The sequence below is a fragment of the Mirounga angustirostris genome, unplaced genomic scaffold, assembly GCF_029215605.1.
Source record: "Mirounga angustirostris isolate CCGP_5_RB_7025 unplaced genomic scaffold, mMirAng1.0.hap1 SCAF_1, whole genome shotgun sequence".
Taxonomy (NCBI): domain Eukaryota; kingdom Metazoa; phylum Chordata; class Mammalia; order Carnivora; family Phocidae; genus Mirounga; species Mirounga angustirostris.
The window spans coordinates 207,200,904-207,220,566 of NW_026991709.1; the positions used below are offsets into that span (position 1 = coordinate 207,200,904).

At 56.8% G+C, this 19,663-nt stretch overlaps 1 protein-coding gene and 2 non-coding genes across 6 annotated transcripts; all 3 read left to right on the top strand.

Annotated features, from left to right (window-relative positions):
* Positions 1 to 3,157: 3,157 nt before the first annotated feature.
* Positions 3,158 to 19,129, top strand: TNPO2 (transportin 2). Of its 4 annotated transcripts, none has more exons than XM_045862933.3 (25): positions 3,158 to 3,253; positions 4,729 to 4,840; positions 5,496 to 5,571; positions 5,654 to 5,803; positions 7,794 to 7,900; positions 7,985 to 8,118; positions 8,195 to 8,276; positions 8,351 to 8,473; positions 8,579 to 8,697; positions 9,530 to 9,590; positions 9,691 to 9,856; positions 10,071 to 10,223; positions 12,534 to 12,759; positions 12,955 to 13,126; positions 13,592 to 13,678; positions 13,758 to 13,865; positions 13,966 to 14,124; positions 14,776 to 14,863; positions 15,050 to 15,148; positions 15,718 to 15,813; positions 16,074 to 16,179; positions 16,456 to 16,555; positions 16,636 to 16,710; positions 16,820 to 16,947; positions 17,029 to 19,129. In XM_045862933.3, the coding sequence occupies exons 2-24, from the start codon at positions 4,742 to 4,744 to the stop codon at positions 16,925 to 16,927; spliced, it is 2,694 nt and encodes an 897-aa protein (XP_045718889.1). In that variant the 5' UTR covers positions 3,158 to 3,253; positions 4,729 to 4,741; the 3' UTR covers positions 16,928 to 16,947; positions 17,029 to 19,129. The 4 variants fall into 4 exon arrangements, 3 of the variants coding, with proteins under 3 accessions (XP_045718889.1, XP_045718892.1, XP_045718891.1); XM_045862936.3 differs by having other exon boundaries at positions 16,104 to 16,179; positions 16,820 to 16,921; XM_045862935.3 differs by having other exon boundaries at positions 16,104 to 16,179; positions 17,029 to 17,167.
* Positions 12,814 to 12,883, top strand: LOC123835069 (small nucleolar RNA SNORD41). The gene has a single exon (XR_006788627.1). It is a non-coding gene; the product is annotated as a small nucleolar RNA SNORD41 (small nucleolar RNA).
* LOC129045458 (small nucleolar RNA ZL2) lies at positions 14,905 to 14,980 on the top strand. The gene has a single exon (XR_008505207.1). It is a non-coding gene; the product is annotated as a small nucleolar RNA ZL2 (small nucleolar RNA).
* Positions 19,130 to 19,663: the final 534 nt, after the last annotated feature.

Sequence of the window (19,663 nt, forward strand, 5' to 3'; positions counted from 1 at the left end):
GTTTAAGGCCAAAGAAACGGGAAGTGCAAAGACCCTGAGCTGAAAGCTGGCTTGGCTTTTCAAAAGAGAAAAGCACAAGCAGGCTTTGGAACCCAACTGCCCCTCTCATTTCTGGCTAACACACTGAGCCTTGTCTGACTTATTTTCCACATTGGCTCAAAGGTCTCTCCCTCCTACTTTGGGGATGGTGAGCTGGCCCAGGTGTAACTTTAGCCTTGGGGATGTAGTGTTGGGGGAGGGGACATAAGCAGCCAATGATGCCACCCTTACCTCCTTCCTCAAAGGCACCAGGAGCCGCTGGATCTTTAAAAAGAAACACAAGTGGGAGAAGTAGGTCGCCCCTGCAGCAGCTCAGCCTCTTTTCTGGAGTGTCAGGAGGCAGGAGGAGTTGATGGAGTCCCAGCATCCCCCTTCACTGCATTCGCCAGTCTTGACCTGGGGAAAGTCTGAAAGGGGAGGAGAATCAAATTCAGGGTTTGGTGAGTCACACAGCCATGGCTTCAAACCATTCTGGTGCCTGTTAGTTGTGTGAACTTGGGTAAGTCACTTAGCCTTTCTGTGTTTCAAGTTCTTCGTGTCTAAAACGGGTAAGGATGGCTGGGTGGCTCATTTGGTTGTGTCTGTCTTCAGCTCAGGTCATGATCCCAGGGTCCTGGGATGGAGCCCCGCATTGGGCTCTCTGCTCAGTAGAGAGTCTGCTTCTGCTTCTCCCTCTCCCTCTTCCTCTGTGTGCGCGTGCGCGCTCTCTCTCTCCCTCCTTCTCAAATAAATAATAGGGGTAGAATACGGAGGCATCTCCACAGTCAAGTTCTAAAGTAAGGGCAATATTTAAGTCAGTGTTAACCCTGATATTATTTAAAACAGCTGTCATTGTTTCTCTGGGTGAAGCAATTGGCTTGGGTTGGGGGACGTGTTTGAGAAATGGTGACCTTTAATTAAACACAGGTGCCCTGTGAAGAGATGCTCAGATAGGGAGACTGTTGTAAACGGAGAGGACTTTGTCTTCCATCTCAGATTCATGGTTGGGCACCAGCTCCTTGAATTTCTTTTTTGCACTGAGTGCTTCTAGTTGGGAGTAAGTTTGCTGTGTACAGGGCTGTTGTGAGAACTACATTTGGAAAATGCCTGACAGGGAGTAAAGTAGGTGCTTAAGGAAGAGGGATATGAAGTGCCTGGCTGTCTCAGTCGGTTGATCTTAGGACCCTGAGTTCAAGCCTCACACTGGGCATGGAGCCTACTTAAAAAAAAAAAGAAAGTGAAAGAAATGGGGGAAAAGCCTGGATTCAGAACTCAAATCCACTAGCTGGGGGTAGGAAGAAAGACTTCCGTGATCGATCACACGAGGGCCAATACCGTGGACCACAAAAACAGCAGGGGTCACTTTATTCTGCCTGACTCTACTCTCCCCTGAGGCTTGCTTGGGATCACTGAAACTTGACATATTAATAGGAGAGGGTGAGCATTAAATTCTCTCACGCATCTCCAGCTCTCTTCCCATCTGATCCTTATCTGGGGCAACTCCCAACCCTGAGCAGAAAACTCCTACTGTTAGCACACCTCCCGAAACTTCCAGTCCCAGTCCCTCAATATCACTCTTCCTTCCGCTCAACGCCCACCTCCGGGGGGGTGGGGGGTCTCCTGACCACCGGGTTTTGAGTCACAGCCAGAATCCTTAAGCGCGGCTACGCGGGCGCGCGGTGAGACGGGATTTGTAGTTCTCGCGCCTCAGGGTATGCGAGGGAAGGCCATTGCGCATGCGCAGGCGGCAGCTTTCTGCACGTGTCACTCCAGCCGGGTTTCGGTCCCGCAAAGGAGGAAAACCCGATTGCTCCTTTAGGGAGTCTCGGAGTAGCGTTAAGCACTAGCCGACCCTTTTCAAGTCTGGAAGGCCCCAGTGCTGGCTGCCAGGAGAGGTCTTAGGTACCTGTTTTTCATGAATGAACGGAGGGGGACTGACTTTGCTAACGGGAAGTCGGCTGAGAAACCTGTCCCCTTCCTCCAGGCTGGAGCAAAAATTAACCTACCACTCCTGGAGACAAAAAGTCCCTCAAGACAGGGCTGGGTTGTCCTTGGGGATTAGAGGCCTAGTTGATTAAATTCAGTAAATATTGGCTTAGGGCGTGGCTGAATACAGTGGCAGGACGGCCTTGAGCCTCTCCCGGTAAAAAAACAAGTTTTTTAAAGAATGATTTGCCGTAGGCCTGGTAATGCTTAACTTGATGATCTCTAACCCAGCAAACTATTTTTATACGCATTTGACTAGTGAGGAAACTTAAGACTCCCAAGTGGCAGGAGGTTGCCCATCTGTTTATCAGCCTGGCCAAGAGGGGGGAAACCGAGGCCCCAGGGTCTCCAGCTTCTCCCTCGTCTGCTGCTCCACTCTTAAAAGAGGTGCCCTACTTTATCCAAAGATGGCGCGAGGATTATGAAGATGTCTTTCATCATGACCCTGCCCTTGCCTAAATTTCCTGGGTTGTTTCACCTCATTCAGCTCCAGGTAGGGAAAGAGATTAGGCCTTTCGCTTCAGCGTTTATTCATTTCGTTTAGAATTTTATATCCTTGTGGGTTTTTCTCATATCCTTGTAAAAAGTATCAAACAGTACTGGAAAATAACACAAAATGTGGCAGAGGCTTCTGCAGGAACGCAGCCTATCTTAGGCACCCCCTTTGTCTGGCTTAGTGCTTCCTTTGTCTCTGGGGTCTAAAATTCACGCTAGGCTCAGTTCCCTCCGATCTTTCCTTGAGGATACCTATTGTGCTCTTCTCAGGCAACTTCTGGATGCGTGTGGCGGGGGGAGGCCCAGTTTTATTCGTAGAGAAGGGGGTGAAAGGCACAACTGGCTGGGGCCGAGAGGTTCACGGGTCCACCACATACCAAAAGTCCCCACGCGCCACCAAACTCAGCTCCCAGCAAAGAGCTGCTGTCAGGCCTGCGTGACAGACGCTGAGAAAACGAGACGCTGGGAAGACCGAACGGCCAGAGAGGCCAGGCGAGCCACCTACACTTCGGTCACGTGACCCGGCCTCGGCGGGGCCTCGGTCTCCCCGGTGCCGTTCCACGTGTTACAGCTGTGCCTTCCGATTGGCTCGGCTGGGCCAATTTGAACGGCGTACGGAAGCCGCCGCGGTTCATCCACGGCCGCGTTTTTTTTTTTTTTTTTTTTTTTCATTCCCTCTCTTTGGCTCCCTCCTTCCGCGCGAGTCTCAGGAGAAGCCGCAGCGCAAGGCGCCGCTGCTGCCACCCGGGGCCGGGTAAGTGGGCCTTACCCGAAGCCCGACCGGCTGGGCCCGGGCTTGCGTTGACCCCCGCGGGGCTCCGGGTCTGCGCCGCGCGCGGCCCGACCGTCGGGGCCGCGCCTGACCGGGAAAGGCCGAGAACCCGGTTTGGGCCCCATTCGCGAGGCAGCGAGAGCGGGCCGGGGCGGGGGAGGGGGAAACCGAGCCGGGGTTAGGGGGTGGGGCCTCGGAGCCGGGCGAGACCCCGGTGCCTCGAGAATCGGGCCAGTGGGGCGGCTGGGGTCGGGCTGGAGGGGATCTGGGGGAAGCGCTTGGGGACTGCTTAGGGCCTGATTGGGGAATGTCGTGAGGATTGGGTGTGTATGTGGGGGGATATTTAGGCGGGGCTTTGGTTGGATCTGGTTGGGGAAGGCCTCATTGAAAAGTTGGGGGTCTTCTTGGACCTTGACAGGGAGGGTCGTCAGACTTCGTTCTAGAGGGCTTTGCTGGGTCTGACTTCGAGGCGTCGCTAGGATCCGTTGGGGGGAATGCTCCGGGAGGTGTTCAGCCAGGCCTAACTGGGGGAAGCTGCAGAGATCGGACCAAGTGGGTTTCCACCTCGAGGTGGTGGGGGGCTTGGCCGAACTTGATTACGGGAAACAACAGAGATCCGCCAACAGGAGTTAATGCTGACTGGGGCAGGAGGTGGGGGGGTGGGGGGGTGGGGGGGAAGACTTGGCCAGACCTGATTGGGGAAAGCGACGGGGACCTGTCCAGGGGTCATCTTTCACGGGGTGGGCGGGATTGGCTGGCTCTCATTCGGAGAGGCAACTCGGACCTGTCCGGGGATTGCTCCGGACCGGATTAAGGGGAATCTCTGGATGGAGACAGGCTAGGCCAAAAAGAGGAGCGTCTGGCAAACGGTTCAGTTTGGAGGGACGGATTAGGGGAGGTGGCAGGGATCGGGACGATTGGAGCACCTTGGGACCGTGCATCTGGGAGGCTCAGTGACCAGACCGAGGCGGAGGAGGCGGCTGGGATCTGGCGGAGCTTGAGGGCTGGGTTTCGGGAAAAGAGGGTTCTTTGGGGGCCGTGTTTGGACCGGGGAGACCAGGGGGACCGGGGCGCTATCGCGGTCTGGAGCAGGGCCCCTGGATGGACAGGTGGCTGGGGCCTTGCCTGGCGGCTGTGAGGCTGGCGGAAGCCGTAACGCCCGCAGCCGGGGGAGGCGGCATGGGCCGCCCTGGAACTAAAGCTTTGTGCTGGGCCCGCTGAGGGCCGCGGCCGGCTTCCATAGCCCCTCACCTGCGCTCCCGAGCCCGACTGCGCGGACGTGGATGGCGCAACTGGCGGGGACCCCGCACTTGGGCTGGTGTGGATCGGCGGCCTCCGCCTGTCCGCCGAGGGCACTCCCGTCGCGCTGCCGCTACAGTCACTTCCACGGGGGCTCAGCCCGGGTCTCACACGGGGCCCCCGGGACCCAGCTCTGACCCCAGCCCCTACCCCCGCAGCTCACCTTGCGCCATGGACTGGCAGCCAGATGAGCAGGGCCTGCAGCAGGTCCTGCAGCTGCTCAAAGACTCGCAGTCGCCCAACACAGCCACGCAGCGCATCGTGCAGGACGTATCCTTCCTTCCTTCCTTCCAGGCCTAGGGGGAACAGGGCAGACATTTGCAGCCCCTGAAGGCCAGAGGAAGGGGCTGACTCCCTAATTCCCAGACTCTCTTATGGCAGGAGCTAGTTTTGGCAGAATTGGGGATTAGAATTCTTGGGTCCCATTTCCAGAGGAAATGTGGCCCTGTGGGGGAGGGAAGGAACACGTTTGGCTGGCACGTAGTTTTTGTTTAGGTTTATGGTTAACATTTTTTTTTACTGGTTGATGCTTAAAATAAGTTAAAGTTTAAGGTATTTAAACTATCAGCAAGTTTTACTTGAAAATCTGGATTCCCTTCTTTTTTTAAAAAAGCAGGCAACATGGGACTGTTCATGAGCAGGACCGAGGAGCAGCTGCCTTGGTCCAACAGCGCGGCTCTGCCAACCCTCTCCTGCTCCGGCCAGGTCTCCGAGAGTGGATGGGAAGCTCAGGTGTGCTCTTCCACCCGCTGGATGACTTTGGTGTGCCTGCAGCGCTGTGTTGTTCTGGCATGGGGGTTGACAGGTGGGGTCTCAGGAGCTGTCCGCCTGGTCCCAGTGGTCAGAAGGGCTTTTAGCTACGTGACAGTAAGGGGACCCACCTGGGGAAGGCCCTTGTCTCCCAAGTCCCTTAACAACCTGGCAGAAACTCAAACAACTGAACCAGTTTCCCGACTTCAACAACTACCTGATCTTTGTCCTGACCAGACTCAAGTCGGAAGGTATGCTCCCAGTGCCCCTCCACTCAGGCGGGACCCCGCTTTCTCCTCTGTGCTCCCCTGACCCTCCGCCCTCCACCCCCAGATGAGCCAACTCGTTCCCTCAGTGGTCTCATCCTCAAGAACAACGTGAAGGCACATTACCAGAGCTTTCCGCCACCTGTGGCCGACTTCATCAAACAGGAGTGTCTCAACAACATTGGCGATGCCTCCTCACTCATCCGAGCTACCATAGGTGAGAGTGAGTGGCTCCCCAAGTCCTTACTCTCAGCGAAGGAGCTTTTCAGCGTGTTAAGGGTATCGATTCACTGACTACTCCAGTATCGTGGATGGTAGCACTGTTACTATTGCCATTTTACAGATGAGGACACTGAGGCACAGAGATGTTAAGGGACTTACCTGGTAAGTGGCAGACCTCAAAAGCGACCAGTGCAGGCCTAGTGCTTTGAACCACTCCCTCCTGAAGCAGCCATTCCCACTTTGGAGGCAGTCCCTCAATGTCCAGAATTCTGTTTGGGTCCTGAGGGTGTCACACATTAGAAGATGAGGGCCCCCCCAATCTTGTGGAGCTTGGTGTCTTCAGCTGATTCTCACCAATAATGATGAGGTGAAACGGGAGTTTGGTTTGCGTTTGGACCCTTCCTGACTCCCGGAGGGCTGCCTGAGTGAGTTAACAGAAGGATAACTGAGAATTCTCCAGCAATTTCACCTCATGCGTCTTCGCTACTGAGAAACACCAACGCAGTTCTTTGTCACTGACTTGCTTTTTTTCCCCACCTTTACTGAGATGTGGTTGATATAAAACCGACTTATGTTTTTATTCTTTAACGTCAACTTTTAAAAGTTGCTTTTCGGAGAAAGTTGTATGTGACTTTTAAGTGAAAAGATATTTGCATGGGGTAAAGGGAAGATAACCTTAAAAACGTGCATTAAAGACAGAAAAATAGTATTAAATTTGAGCCAGATACGGGCTTGCTAGAAGTCCTGATCTTGGGGCCCTGACAACACCCCCTGTGAGGCCAGCAGAAGGATCGGATTTACCAAGTTCACTAGATAGCCGGGTTCTGCTCTCAGTGTTTGAATTAAGGTATTGAAACTTCCAATAGTCCTAGGGGCCCGTGCTTTTATCCCCCATTGGGCCACAGAGAGGTCAGGCCATGTGGCCAAGGTCGCACAGACAGGGATGGGACTGGGACTGGGACTGGGACTGCACTCCCAGTCCTCACGGTCTCCCTACCGCAGGTAACACCTTCCCCAGCAGAAGCAGGAGGCAGGGTCATCTGGAGAGATGGCAGGGCCAGTGTTACCCCTGCTGGGGAAACACTGCCACCTCCTGGCTTCCAGTACACTCTCTGCAGCGCCCTCACCTGAATTCAGCTCAGCTACCAGACCGCCTCTCGGCCCTCGCGCTGCACATGCCTATTGCAGGCCGCTCTTGGGCTTCTACTCAGCAGTACAAGTCTCCCCAGGGCTTAATGGGCTGTCACAACCTGCTCCTGTCACCTCTCAGCCCTCACCACCTCCCACTTGCCTCCCCCCCCCCCCCCCCCCCGCTCTGCTCAGCCCCTCTGGCTCCTCGCCCATCTTGGAACACACAGGGCCTGCCCTTGCCCCAGGCCTTCGCACCTGCCATTCCCTCTGCCTGGGATGCTCTTGCTCCCGGGAGTTGGATAGCTTGTCCCTCATCTCCTTCAGGTCTTTGCTCACATAGCAAGGTATCACCTGGGTGAGGCCTCCTCTGGCCACCCATCTTAAAATGGGGCGACTGGCTGACTTGGTCAGAAGAGCATGAGACTCTTGATCTCAGGGTCGTGAGTTCAAGCCCCACGTTGGGTGTAGAGATTGCTAAAAAAAAAATTAATAAACTTAAATAAAATTGCTGCCCTCAACCTCCGCCCTTGCCAGCCGTCTTTTCTGCTTTAACGCCCCCCCCCCTTAGCTTTCAGCATCTAGCCTCCCAGGTCTTTTGCTCATTTATTTTTACCTGGAAGCGCCTCTCATTAGACAAGCAGCCCCCAAGGGCAGGGATTTTGTGTTTAGTTCTGTGCTGCATCCCAGGGCCTGCAACGGAGCTGGATTACAGTAAGGCTCAGAGGATCTCGAAAGGAGTGTGTAGGGCTTCTGGGGGACTGCACCCGGACGGCCTGCGAGCCAGCGGAGCGCGTGCGCGGCAGGCCCGCACCTAGCACGCAGCCTGAGGCAGCGTCCTTTCCCGGCTGCCCCAGGCATTCTCATCACCACCATCGCTTCCAAGGGCGAGCTGCAGATGTGGCCCGAGCTGCTGCCCCAGCTGTGCAGCCTGCTCAACTCGGAGGATTACAACACCTGTGAGGTAGGTGACCAGCTGTGGCCCACCTGGGTGGGAGCTGGGGTGGGACTGGGGTTCACAGCTGCCTGCCCACTCCTCTCCACTCAGGGAGCCTTCGGAGCCCTGCAGAAGATCTGCGAAGACTCGTCTGAGCTCCTGGACAGTGATGCCCTTAACAGGCCGCTCAACATCATGATCCCCAAGTTCTTACAGTTCTTCAAGCACTGCAGCCCAAAGATCCGGTGGGTGTGGCTCCCCGGGGAGGGGGGCCTGGAGGGGGCGGGGTCAGGGTTGACCCAGGTGCCCACTCGCTGCCAGGTCCCATGCCATCGCCTGCGTGAACCAGTTCATCATGGACCGGGCCCAGGCGCTGATGGACAACATTGACACCTTCATCGAGGTGGGCTGCCGGGCCGGGGTTGAGCAGGGCAAGGGCTGAGGGCCGTGCTGCAGCTGATCCCACCTTCCCTGCAGCACCTGTTCGCCCTGGCCGTGGACGATGACCCTGAGGTGCGGAAGAACGTGTGCCGTGCCCTGGTGATGTTGCTGGAAGTGCGGATCGACAGGCTCATCCCCCACATGCACAGCATTATCCAGGTGTGCACCACCAAGGCAGGCCCAGGTGTTCTGTGGGGTGGGCGACAAGTGGGGAGGGCACCCCTAGCCAGGCCGGGCCTTAGCCTTTCTCCCACCCTGCCCTAGTACATGCTGCAGAGGACCCAGGACCACGATGAGAACGTGGCCCTGGAGGCCTGTGAGTTCTGGCTGACGCTGGCCGAGCAGCCCATCTGCAAGGAAGTCCTGGCCTCCCACCTGGTCCAGTGAGTGCCACCCCTGCCCTCTGCCCCGCCTCGGCCTCCATCCCTCTCTGTGCTCTGCCTTCCCTCTGATTAGCTCCTGTGTTACCCTCAGTCTGTGTTCTCTATCTCCGTTTACTTTCTATCCCTGTGTATGTTGATTTGGCAAGTGATAAGATAGTTTTTAATGACTTAAAAATTAGGTAAGTTGTAGATGAAAAAAATGAAAAGTTGACAAAGGCTTTGGGCACAGCTGGATCCAGGTGCTCAAAAGGATGTAAAAGACGTCTGTGTGATCTCAGATCTACGCCCTCGGTGTTGCCTTTGTCGTCGGGCACGACCTTCCCCCTTGGTAGTGCTGGGGCCTTCTGCTACCTTCAAGCTTAGGAACCTCAGAGGAAAGAAATTCTCTCTCAACCGGTATCTCCAGCACAAGTCCTAGGGCTGACCCTCCTTGACCCACTTGGATCACTTGCCCATCCCTGAGTCATGAATCAATTTCTACCTCCCAAGTGCATGGGCTCCAGCTGGGGAGATGAGCTGCCCTGCCTATTTGCTCGTCTGACCTGGCCCATCCCAGGGAAGGGCCGTAAGTCCTCCTTGCCTTACAGTATGCTAGGGATCAGACACTGTTCTAAGCTTCTTGGTGTATTCAGAGTTCTGGAATTCCCTGAGTGGCCAGGTCTGGGTCAAGAACCCTCTTGTGGAGCCAGGAGTGGTGTCTGCTTTGTCCCAGTCCCAGTGGCTAAAACTAGGTCAGGATAATACCCCTAAGTTCCATACATTGCTCCTTGGCTCCTTGATGCTTCCCGCTCGGGGGCCCCTGCATCCCGATGAGCAGCCTCTCTCCCAACAGGTTGATCCCCATCCTGGTAAATGGAATGAAGTACTCAGAAATCGACATCATTCTGCTCAAGGTCAGTCAGGGTCCACTGCCGGGCATAAACGGGCAGGTGAGGGCTGGGGCATTGAGGCTGGGTTTCCCAGTGGTGCTTAGTGATCTGCCCGGCCCCATAGGGGGACGTGGAGGAGGACGAGGCAGTCCCCGACAGTGAGCAGGACATCAAGCCACGTTTCCATAAGTCCCGCACAGTGACGCTGCCCCATGAGGCTGAGCGGCCTGATGGCTCAGAGGACGCAGAGGATGATGATGATGACGATGCTTTGTCCGACTGGAATCTGAGTGCGTGGCCTGGCCTGTGGGGGCTGGGTGGTGGTGGGGGAAGGCAGTAAGCCCAGGGGCTGCCTCTCGGGAGGTGATGAGAGACCTACTCAGAGCAGATCGTGAAGATTCTAATCATGATCTCTGATCCTGGGGAGGTGCAGTCTAGGAGGCTGGCAACCTGTCCAAAGGGCCTCCCTGAGCCTGCTCCCACATTTCCCCTCCCCCGTCCCAGGGAAGTGCTCGGCAGCTGCGCTGGATGTCCTGGCCAACGTCTTCCGGGAGGAACTGCTGCCCCACCTACTCCCCCTGCTCAAGGGCCTCCTCTTCCACCCTGAGTGGGTGGTCAAAGAGTCAGGCATCCTGGTGCTGGGCGCCATCGCTGAGGGTGAGTGCCCCACTGGCGTGGTCGGGCCTGACCTCGGAGCCCTGTGCTGGCGGGAGACCGCGGAGCTGCTCCAGGCCGGGCTGTGTCGTGTAGCCGTGCGGCCCGGCGGACCCCAGCCGCAGCTTCTCTCTCAGAGGCCTGCTCAGCCCCCACCAAACAGCTCATGGATTTGAATCTCCTCCTCGGCCTCTGGGCCTGAATGGAACCCCCAGGCCCCACGAGGCAGGCCCTCCCTTTAATTCTCACAGACAGCAGTTCTGTGGGTTGTCGGCACAGTTACGGCTTCGGCGATAACCACGGGCAGCCCGCCTGATGAGGTGGGGGTGCACAGATGGGGAGACTGGGGGGCCGAGAGATTTATACCACTTCCCCGGCCACCCATGGTGCAGCTGGGTGAACGGGAATATGAACGTGTTGCCCGCGTCACTCGTGACCACCTCAGCATCCAGGCCTGTCATAGAAGGTTCAGACCCGGCAGCAGGAGTCTCCACCCTGGAGAGCTTTTAAAATTTATTCAAGGTTGGGCGCCTGGGTGGCTCAGTTGGTTAAGCGACTGTCTTCAGCTCAGGTCATGATCCTGGAGTCCCGGGATCGAGTCCCACATCGGGCTCCCTGCTCGGCGGGGAGTCTGCTTCTCCCTCTGATCCTCCCCTTCTCATGCTTTCTGTCTCCCATTCTCTCTCAGATAAATAAATAAAATCTTTAAAAAAATAATAATAAAATAAATAAATAAGTAAAAATAAAATTTATTCAAGGAAAGGTTTCCTTATATAATAAGCACAGTGTGTGTTACGGTAACGTGTGCTTATGTTAATGGGCTTCACGAGGTGTTCTGGGAAAAGATTTTTTTTTTAAAGATTTTATTTATTTATTTGACAGAGAGAGACACAGCGAGAGAGGGAACACAAGCAGGGGGAGTGGGAGAGGGAGAAGCAGGCTTCCCGCAGAGCAGGGAGTCCGATGTGGGGCTCGATCCCAGGACCCTGGGATGATGACCTGAGCCGAAGGCAGATGCTTAACGACTGAGCCACCCAGGCGCCCCTGAAGATTTTATTTATTTGAGGGACATCAAGATCGAGAGATCAGAGGGAGAGGGAGAAACAGACCCACCGTGGAGCAGAGAGCCCGATGCAGGCTCGATCCCAGGACCCTGAGACCACAACCTGAGCTGAAGGCAGACACTCAACCAACTGAGCCACCCAGGCGCCCCTGTTCACAGTTTTTTTTTTTTTTAAAGATTTTATTTATTTATTTGACAGAAAGAGAGAGACAGTGAGAGAGAGAACATAAGCAGGGGGAGTGGGAGAGGGAGAAGCAGGCTTCCCACGGAGCAGGGAACCCGATGCGGGGCTCGATCCCAGGACTCTGGGATCATGACCTGAGCCGAAGGCAGACGCTTAACGACTGAGCCACCCAGGTGCCCCTGTTCACAGTTTTGTTTTTTTTTTAAAGATGAAAAATAGAAAACTCTCAAACATCCAAGAAATGTTTCAAAAGAAAAGTATTTGGAGTGCCTGGCTGGCTCAGTCAGTGGAACGTGCAACTCTTGGTCTAGGGGTTGTGAATTCGAGCCCCACATTGGGTGTAGAGCTTAAGTTTGTTTATTTATTTATCTATTTTTTAAAGATCTTATTTATTTACTTTTCAGAGAGAGAGAGTAGGTGCAAGAGAGTGAGAGAGAGTACAGGCAGGGGGAGCTGCAGGCAGAGGGAGAAGCAGGCTCCCTGCCAAGCAAGGAGCCCGATGCGGGACTCGATCCCAGGATCCTGGGATCGTGGCCTGAGCCGAAGGCAGCCGCGTAACCGACTGAGCCATCCAGGCATCCCTAGAGCTTAAGTTTAAAAAAAAAAAAGGAAAGAGGGGTGCCTGCGTGGCTCAGTTGGTCGAGTGTCCAACTCTTGATCTCAGCTCAGGCCTTAATCTCAGGGTCATGAGTTCAAGCCCCGTGCTGGGCTCCATGCTGGGCATGCAGCCTACTTAAAAAAATAAAGAAATACAATAAAGAAATAAAAAATAAATAAAATTTTAAAAACTAAAAGAAAAGTACTTTCTGTCCATTTTGGTCACTGTGCTGCCTGGCCCTATGAATTCATGAGTGACCGTGGCAGGTGGCGCCAATGGAGGGGAAAGGCTGGTTCCCATCCTGGCCCTGCCTTCTGCCATTTCTGTGACTGAGCCATTGTTTCTGTGGTTTTACCTCCCAGCCTTAGTGTCCCCGTCCCGTCCCCCCCCGCCCTTAGATGCCGCTGAGCTCTTCCAGGAGGGTGGCTGTGGCCGGGCTCAGGCTTGCCCTTGTGCTGGTCCTTGCAGGCTGCATGCAGGGCATGGTGCCCTATCTGCCGGAGCTGATCCCACACCTCATCCAGTGCCTGTCAGACAAGAAGGCCCTGGTCCGCTCCATCGCCTGCTGGACGCTGAGCCGCTATGCCCACTGGGTGGTCAGCCAGCCACCCGACATGCACCTCAAGCCTCTGATGACAGAGCTGCTCAAGCGCATCCTGGATGGCAACAAGAGGGTGCAGGAGGCGGCCTGCAGGTGACCTTCGACACCTGGCCCCACAGCCCCCACCCCTGCCCCACGGCTGCCTTCTGGGAAGTGATGACACTCATGTCCCTTGACATCACGCTGATTTCTCACGTATTCGTACTGGCTGATCCCAAGGGCGTGCCTCCCCCGCCCCCAGGCCCAGCCCCCCCTGTGGCCACCCACTGAACCCCTTCCCCACTCCAGTGCCTTCGCCACCCTGGAGGAGGAGGCCTGTACAGAGCTGGTGCCCTACCTCAGCTATATCCTGGACACCCTCGTCTTCGCCTTCGGCAAGTACCAGCACAAGAACCTGCTCATCCTCTATGACGCCATCGGCACCCTGGCCGACTCTGTGGGCCACCACCTCAACCAGCCGGTGAGACCCCACAGCGTCTCCCTCTCTTGAGCCTTATGCCTCTCTGCATCCAGTGACCTGGCGGCCACCCCGTGTTGCACGCCAGGGACCTGGGCATGACCTCAACAGGCAGGCAGACAGACCCAGCCCCTACCCTCGCCCTGCTCCCAGTCTAGTGGGGGAGACAGACAGTTTTGAGACAGCATGGTAAGTGCTGTGCTGGGGAAGCTCAGGGGCCTGCAGGAGTGGGGAGCTGCTGACCCTGGCCGAGCGGGGTGGGCGGGGCTAGGGACGGAGAGAAGGGAATGGACAAGATGGGCCTGGAGGTCTGGCTGGATGCCAAGGCCTCGGAGGGCCCCATGAGCCCCAGCAAGGAGCTCAGACTTCATCACTGAGGCAGTAGGTGCCTCTGAGTCACAGGGAGCCCCGCTGGTGCCAGGCTGCTCCCACACCCCCGGGAGCCCCAACTTCATGCTCCCTCTCCAGGAATACATCCAGAAGCTGATGCCTCCGCTGATCCAGAAGTGGAACGAGCTCAAGGATGAAGACAAGGACCTCTTCCCTCTGCTGGAGGTGGGTGGGCTCCCGGACCTCTCCCAAAGCCTTGCTCCACCCTTCCCGAATTCACCTCTCCTGCCCTCCTCCCGACCAGTGCCTATCATCGGTGGCCACTGCCCTGCAGAGTGGCTTCCTGCCCTACTGCGAGCCTGTCTACCAGCGCTGTGTCACCCTGGTGCAGAAGACTCTGGCCCAGGCCATGGTGAGCATCTCACCACCCCTGCCCCACCGCCCGCTCCTCTGCGGCTGACCTCGCCCCGGCCCACTGCCCTTACCTGCCCGCCCGCCCCATATGTGCCCAGATGTACACCCAGCACCCTGAGCAGTACGAGGCCCCTGACAAGGACTTCATGATTGTGGCGCTGGACCTGCTCAGTGGCCTGGCCGAGGGCCTGGGTGGCCACGTGGAACAGCTGGTGGCCCGCAGCAACATCATGACGCTGCTCTTCCAGTGTATGCAGGTGGGTGGGCCCCTTGCAAACCCTCTGACTGCAGGGAAGCCCTTCGGCAGCCCGTGCGGGCCACCCTGGGGTGACTCGGGGCCCTGGTGGTGCCCAGAGGACATCTGGAGAAAGGGACCCACCGGGGGCGAGGGTGGGGGAAGCTTGTACTTCTTTTAAAAAGTGATTTAAGTAAGACGTGAGTCAAATCTCATTGAATAAGCTAACAATGTAGAAAATTTAAAAGAGGAACGAGGGGCCCCTGGCCGGCTCAGTCGGTGAAGATTGTGACTCTTGATCTGGGGTCGTGAGTTGTAGCCCCATGTTGGGCATGGGAATTACTTAAAAAAAAAAAAATTAGAAGAAGGATATATGAAAGCAGAAGCCCTTCCAGCTTTACACACATGCATGCCCAGTGTGTTAGGATGGTTAGGCCTGCTCCCTGCCGTAGCAGTACCCCGAGCAGGGCAGGGGTACACTATGGCTCAGTGTGCCCCGAGTCCCAGATTTACAGATGGGGCCTGTGATGGGAAGTGACAGGGTCAGGCCATGCCCCAGGGACTGCTCCCCCAGCTACCCAGCCCTGAGGGATTAGTTGGGACCCCAGCTGGTTGGGGGGCAGGGAGCCTTGCCACACTGACCCTGCTCTGACACACACACCCCCCCGCCCAGGACTCAATGCCTGAGGTCCGGCAGAGCTCCTTCGCGCTCCTGGGAGATCTCACCAAAGCCTGCTTCATCCATGTCAAGCCCTGTATCGGTAGGACGCCCATCTTGTCGTGACCCCATGACCCTAGCTCTGGCCTCAAATGATGGAGAAATGACTTTGGGAGGACAGTGACCAAACTGGGTTGTATTCGTACTGTCTGATGGGGTCTGCCCAGCCAGGTCCAGGAGCTCACTCTGGCTGGCCCTCCTGCTCAGCACTCCTCCTTCTCCCCACCAGCCGAGTTCATGCCCATCCTGGGCACCAACCTGAACCCTGAGTTCATCTCTGTCTGCAACAATGCCACCTGGGCCATTGGCGAGATCTGCATGCAGATGGGTGAGTGCCCTGCATCTCCCCCCTCGCTGGCCTGTTCCCCGCTGGGGGCGGGACCTGGGCTCCGCCTGACAGGTCCCCCGTAAGAGAGCCCTGGGCCTTCTTGAGGATCACTGAAGTTGGGTGTGCAAGAAGACATCTCTGAGTCGTTTTCTCAGGATCCTGCCAAATGGCTGAAAGGGCACCTGTGGTTGGTTTTTCTAAAGAGGCCGAACAGGAGGCCTATTCTGATTGGATTGTTTGTGACCTCCCACCCCGTGCAGTTGGTCGAAAGGCCCACTGGGATTGGTGGGGAGATTTTGGCCGCTTTCTCCCTTCTCTCCACTCCCCGCCCCCCCCAGGGAATCTGGGTAATGTGGTCTAACCCTGGTATTGAGCAATGACTTCAGGGAAGCTTCTGGTGTTTGGAAGGTGTGGGTCTGTCCCTGGTTGGCCACGGGTCCTGAGCCGGGCACCAGCTGGAGAATGTTCTTTGTTCCCTCACTGGTTGCAGTTGGCCAGTATCTGGATGTAGCTGGGGGTCAGCATGGGTGGTATGGGCTATGCGGGGCTCTGACTAACTGGTCCCCCAGGGGCGGAGATGCAGCCCTACGTGCAGATGGTCCTCAACAACCTGGTGGAGATCATCAACCGGCCCAACACACCCAAGACGCTGCTGGAAAACACAGGTGGGCACCAGGCCTGAGCAGTTGCTGTCCCCTTACCTGGGATTGGGCTTCCCAGCTGGGAGGGTAGTGGTGAAGAGACCTCGGGAAAGAACCAGGGAAGGTGTCTGGAAAGACCCGGAAGGGGTTCTGGGAAGAGCCCCGGGGAAGATGCCTCGGAGAGACCCTGGTTGGGCCTATTCCCTTGGGGCCCACGGGGCGGGGCTGGTGCCTCGTGCCAGAGGCCCCGCCACGTACCGTCCCGGGGCCGCTCGGGGTTGCAGGTCGCCTGACGAGTCCCTCTGCCATTCCAGCCATCACCATCGGCCGCCTGGGCTACGTGTGCCCACAGGAGGTGGCACCCATGCTGCAGCAGTTCATCCGGCCCTGGTGTGTGGCCCCCCCCCCCCACACCATGTGGGGCCTGCGTCTGGTGGGCTGGACAGCAGGGCGGGGGTGGGGGAGGGCGGGCCGGACCTGCTCCCTTGTCTGTGTCCACCCCCAGATGCCCGTCCTAGCCCATCACCTGCTGAAACCCCCCCCACCCCACGTAGATAACGTGTCCCACCCCAGCCCCGCTGACCTGCTGCTCCCCACTGCCCCCCACAGATGCCCATCCTGCCCCAGCCCCACCAGCTGACTGCCTGCCGCTCACCTCCCCCACAGGTGCACGTCCCTCAGGAATATCAGGGACAACGAGGAGAAGGATTCAGCCTTCCGAGGCATCTGCATGATGATAGGCGTCAACCCCGGGGGCGTCGTGCAGGTTGGGGCAGCTGGGGCTCGGAGGGAAGGTGCTGGGGCAGGGCTCGGGCGGCCCCTCACACAGGACCTGTCACGTTTCAGGACTTTATTTTCTTCTGCGACGCTGTAGCCTCCTGGGTGAGCCCGAAGGATGACCTTCGGGACATGTTTTATAAGGTGAGCTCCTGCGAGGCAGTGGCGGGGGGCGAGGGGGCGCCTCTGGGGAGAGAGGCTGCCTTCAGAGGGCTCCGCGCTGGGGCGCGCCTCACCCCCCGCCTCCCCGCAGATTCTCCACGGCTTCAAAGACCAAGTTGGGGAGGAGAACTGGCAGCAGTTCTCAGAGCAGTTCCCGCCTCTGCTCAAGGAGAGGTTGGCTGCCTTCTACGGGGTCTAGACGAGCGTCACGACTGCCAGGTGAGGAGGCTGCACGCCGGCGGGCCGTTGCTATTGGGGGGAGTGGGGGGTGCAGGCCCTGACCCCCGCCTCTCTCCACAGGTTTCTGTCTGCGTCGTTGGAGGGGTTGCTGGGGAGCGCGCTGCGTCCAGAAGTCGCCGTGCCCTGGTCGAGGGGGGTTAGGGAGGAGTGAGCGGGACCCAAATCCAGACGCCTTCCCCGTCCACCTACCTGCCATGAGTGTGTGTGGCCTGGCGGCCAGCAGGCAGGTGGGTGGGGTCTCCACACTCATCCTACAAACAGGGGAGGGGGGGTGGGACTTCTTGGCAGCAAGGGCCCTTTGCTCTCAGTCGGGGTTACCTCTGGCAGCCCACTTGGGCCAGCCTCGCGGGAGGGAAGATTCAACACGGCCGTGCGATTCCGGCTTAGGCTGAGGCAAGGGGAAAGCAGGCGGGGAGGGGGGTCCTTGCAGAGACACGTACGCTCACACGTACACCCGCGGACACACGCATGTACGGCGCTGCAGCCAGCCAGGCTGGGCCGGTCGCCCCACCATTTCCCCGACTGCATGGAGACAGTAGAATTAGTGAACCCCTGAGTTAACCCGTGAGGCCTTCCGTGTAATCTGCATCTAGAGTTTAAGAAGCTTCTGCTGTTTTGCCGGCATTGGTGACTGGGGAGGGCTGGGTGGGGTGGGGGCCTCCGCTGGGCCCCTGGGGCGGGGAAAGAGGACGGCCGTCTCTGGGCCGCCAAGTCAGCACGCGCACGCTTCGGGATCTGCTCCGCACACTTCCTGCCAGCTCGGTGGCAGCCACAGCCTGCGTGGCCCCGTTCCTTGCTCGGTCCCAGCCAGAAGAGCAGGGACGGCCAGAGGGGCTGGGTCTGGCCAGAGGTTGCCCTTTCTTCTCCCCTCCCCGCCCCCCCCAGCAGCTGTGCTCCAGTGACTTTTGAAGACGCTGGGCCAGGGCCTTTTTCCTGAAGAGAGCTGGGGGCAGCCAGAGCTGCTGACCCCTACTCCCTGTGTCTCTCCATAAGCAAGTCTGTTTCAAGGGCGGCCCGTTTCTCTGTGCTTCTGAGAGCCCTCCTCTCAGGTTCCAGCCTGAGTTTTAACTTGAGGGCTGCGGCCGGGGCCTTTAATCGATGGGGGACAGAGGATGAAAGCTTATGCTCTGCCAGCAAGAAGGAAATGAAGCGCTTTGGAGGAGGAGAACTTGGTACACCCCCTGACCCCACTCTCTGTCCCTGGGGCTTCCTGTTCATCACAACTCCCAGTGGGCTACAAGACCCCACCAGACGGGGCAGTGATTCTAGGGGACCTTCTGGGATTGGTTGGGGATGCAGTCACGGTGTGGGAGGCACCCCTAGAGGGGGTGTGTGGTTACTTCCCAGTTGGCCTCAAAACTGAACCGGGCCCTGCAGCCCCCTTAGTGTTTTCCTTTTTCTCCTCCCCTACTTTTACTTTTCTGGGGGCCCCTTTGGGAGTTCTGTGGGGCTTTGACTAGATTCCTACAGCCTGGGGCTTGTTCTGTTCATCCCTGCAGGGCCCTAGACCCAATCCCATCATAGCCCTGTGTCTTCCCCAGACAGGGTCAGGCCCTGCCTCTATTCCGAGGGGCACTTGGTGCACATTCCATAAACTCCACTGGCTTCCCTACCCTGTGAAACTCCAGCAGGTCTCTGGAAGCCATTTGTTTAAAAAAAAAAAAGGAAAAAAAAAAAAAAAGAAAAAAAATTAGGTACCATTTAATTTTCTGGTAATCCAGTTCTTTGGAGCATCCTCTGCTGGGTCTTGGGGTTTGTGGATGGACTGGGTGTCTGATGGGATTGGTAACCCCTTCTCCACCCAGGATGGGGGTGCTCCAGCCACCTTCAGGGACGGGGAGCCTGGTTCTAGTTTTCTTTCTTTTCTTCTTCTTTTTTTTTAAAGAAAACTATTTAATTTTTTAATTTATTTTTGGTTGATTTTTGCACAACGAAGTTTCAGCTTCTCAACCCTCTCCCCTGCCCAGGGCTGCGGACCCTGACTGGCCTCGATCTGCAGTCCCTCTTTGTCCCACATCCCTCCTTCCCCCTCACCCTCTTCCTCCTACGGGCTCCAGGGTCTGTCCATTTGTTACTGTGCTGTGCTGGGGACTGGCGCCGAGGTGGCGTGAGATTCCACTTGTGTAGAACTTTGTTGAGTAAAGATCAGTTTCTTGTGAAACCGTTGGTCTCCATCTGGCCTCCTGTATCCTTGGCTTTGGCATAGAGAAGAGATCTGGAGGGGGGGCTTGGGACGCCTTAGAAGTGGGGATGCCCAGGACTCTATGAAATAATTCAGGAGTAGGGAAATAAGTAAGCAATTAACCAGGCACATTTCTTGGGACCCCAAGCCTCTCACTTTTCTTCCCAGTAAAATGGGAAGCTGCATGTGAACGACAAAGATTAAATGTAACATACACGTGTCGTGTGTCCCATGGAATGTAATTACAGCTCACTGAACGTCTTGAGCTCAATTTAAAAGGGAGCCATTAGTGTTACAGCCCAGGTTCAAGATTCCCATCTGCCTTAGACTAAACTAAGGGGCAGAGTCTTGCACCACTCTCATCTTTGGCTAACCTCACAACTCTGGGTCACTGGGCAGGTTAGACATTTTTGTAGGAAGCTTAGCACTTGGCCTGTGGGAGGTATAATAAGTATGAGACAGTTACTGAGGCAAATGAGAAATTGCGAAGTTCTTGGGACACACAGCCTCAGA

Excerpts from the sequence above, each read along its gene's own strand:
- TNPO2 (XM_045862936.3), top strand. The coding sequence starts at position 4,742 with ATGGACTGGCAGCCAGATGAGCAGGGCCTGCAGCAGGTCCTGCAGCTG. Across the intron at positions 5,804-7,793 it reads ACTCATCCGAGCTACCATAG|GCATTCTCATCACCACCATC; the intron begins GTGAGAGTGAGT and ends CGGCTGCCCCAG. Across the intron at positions 16,180-16,455 it reads CAGCAGTTCATCCGGCCCTG|GTGCACGTCCCTCAGGAATA; the intron begins GTGTGTGGCCCC and ends CCTCCCCCACAG.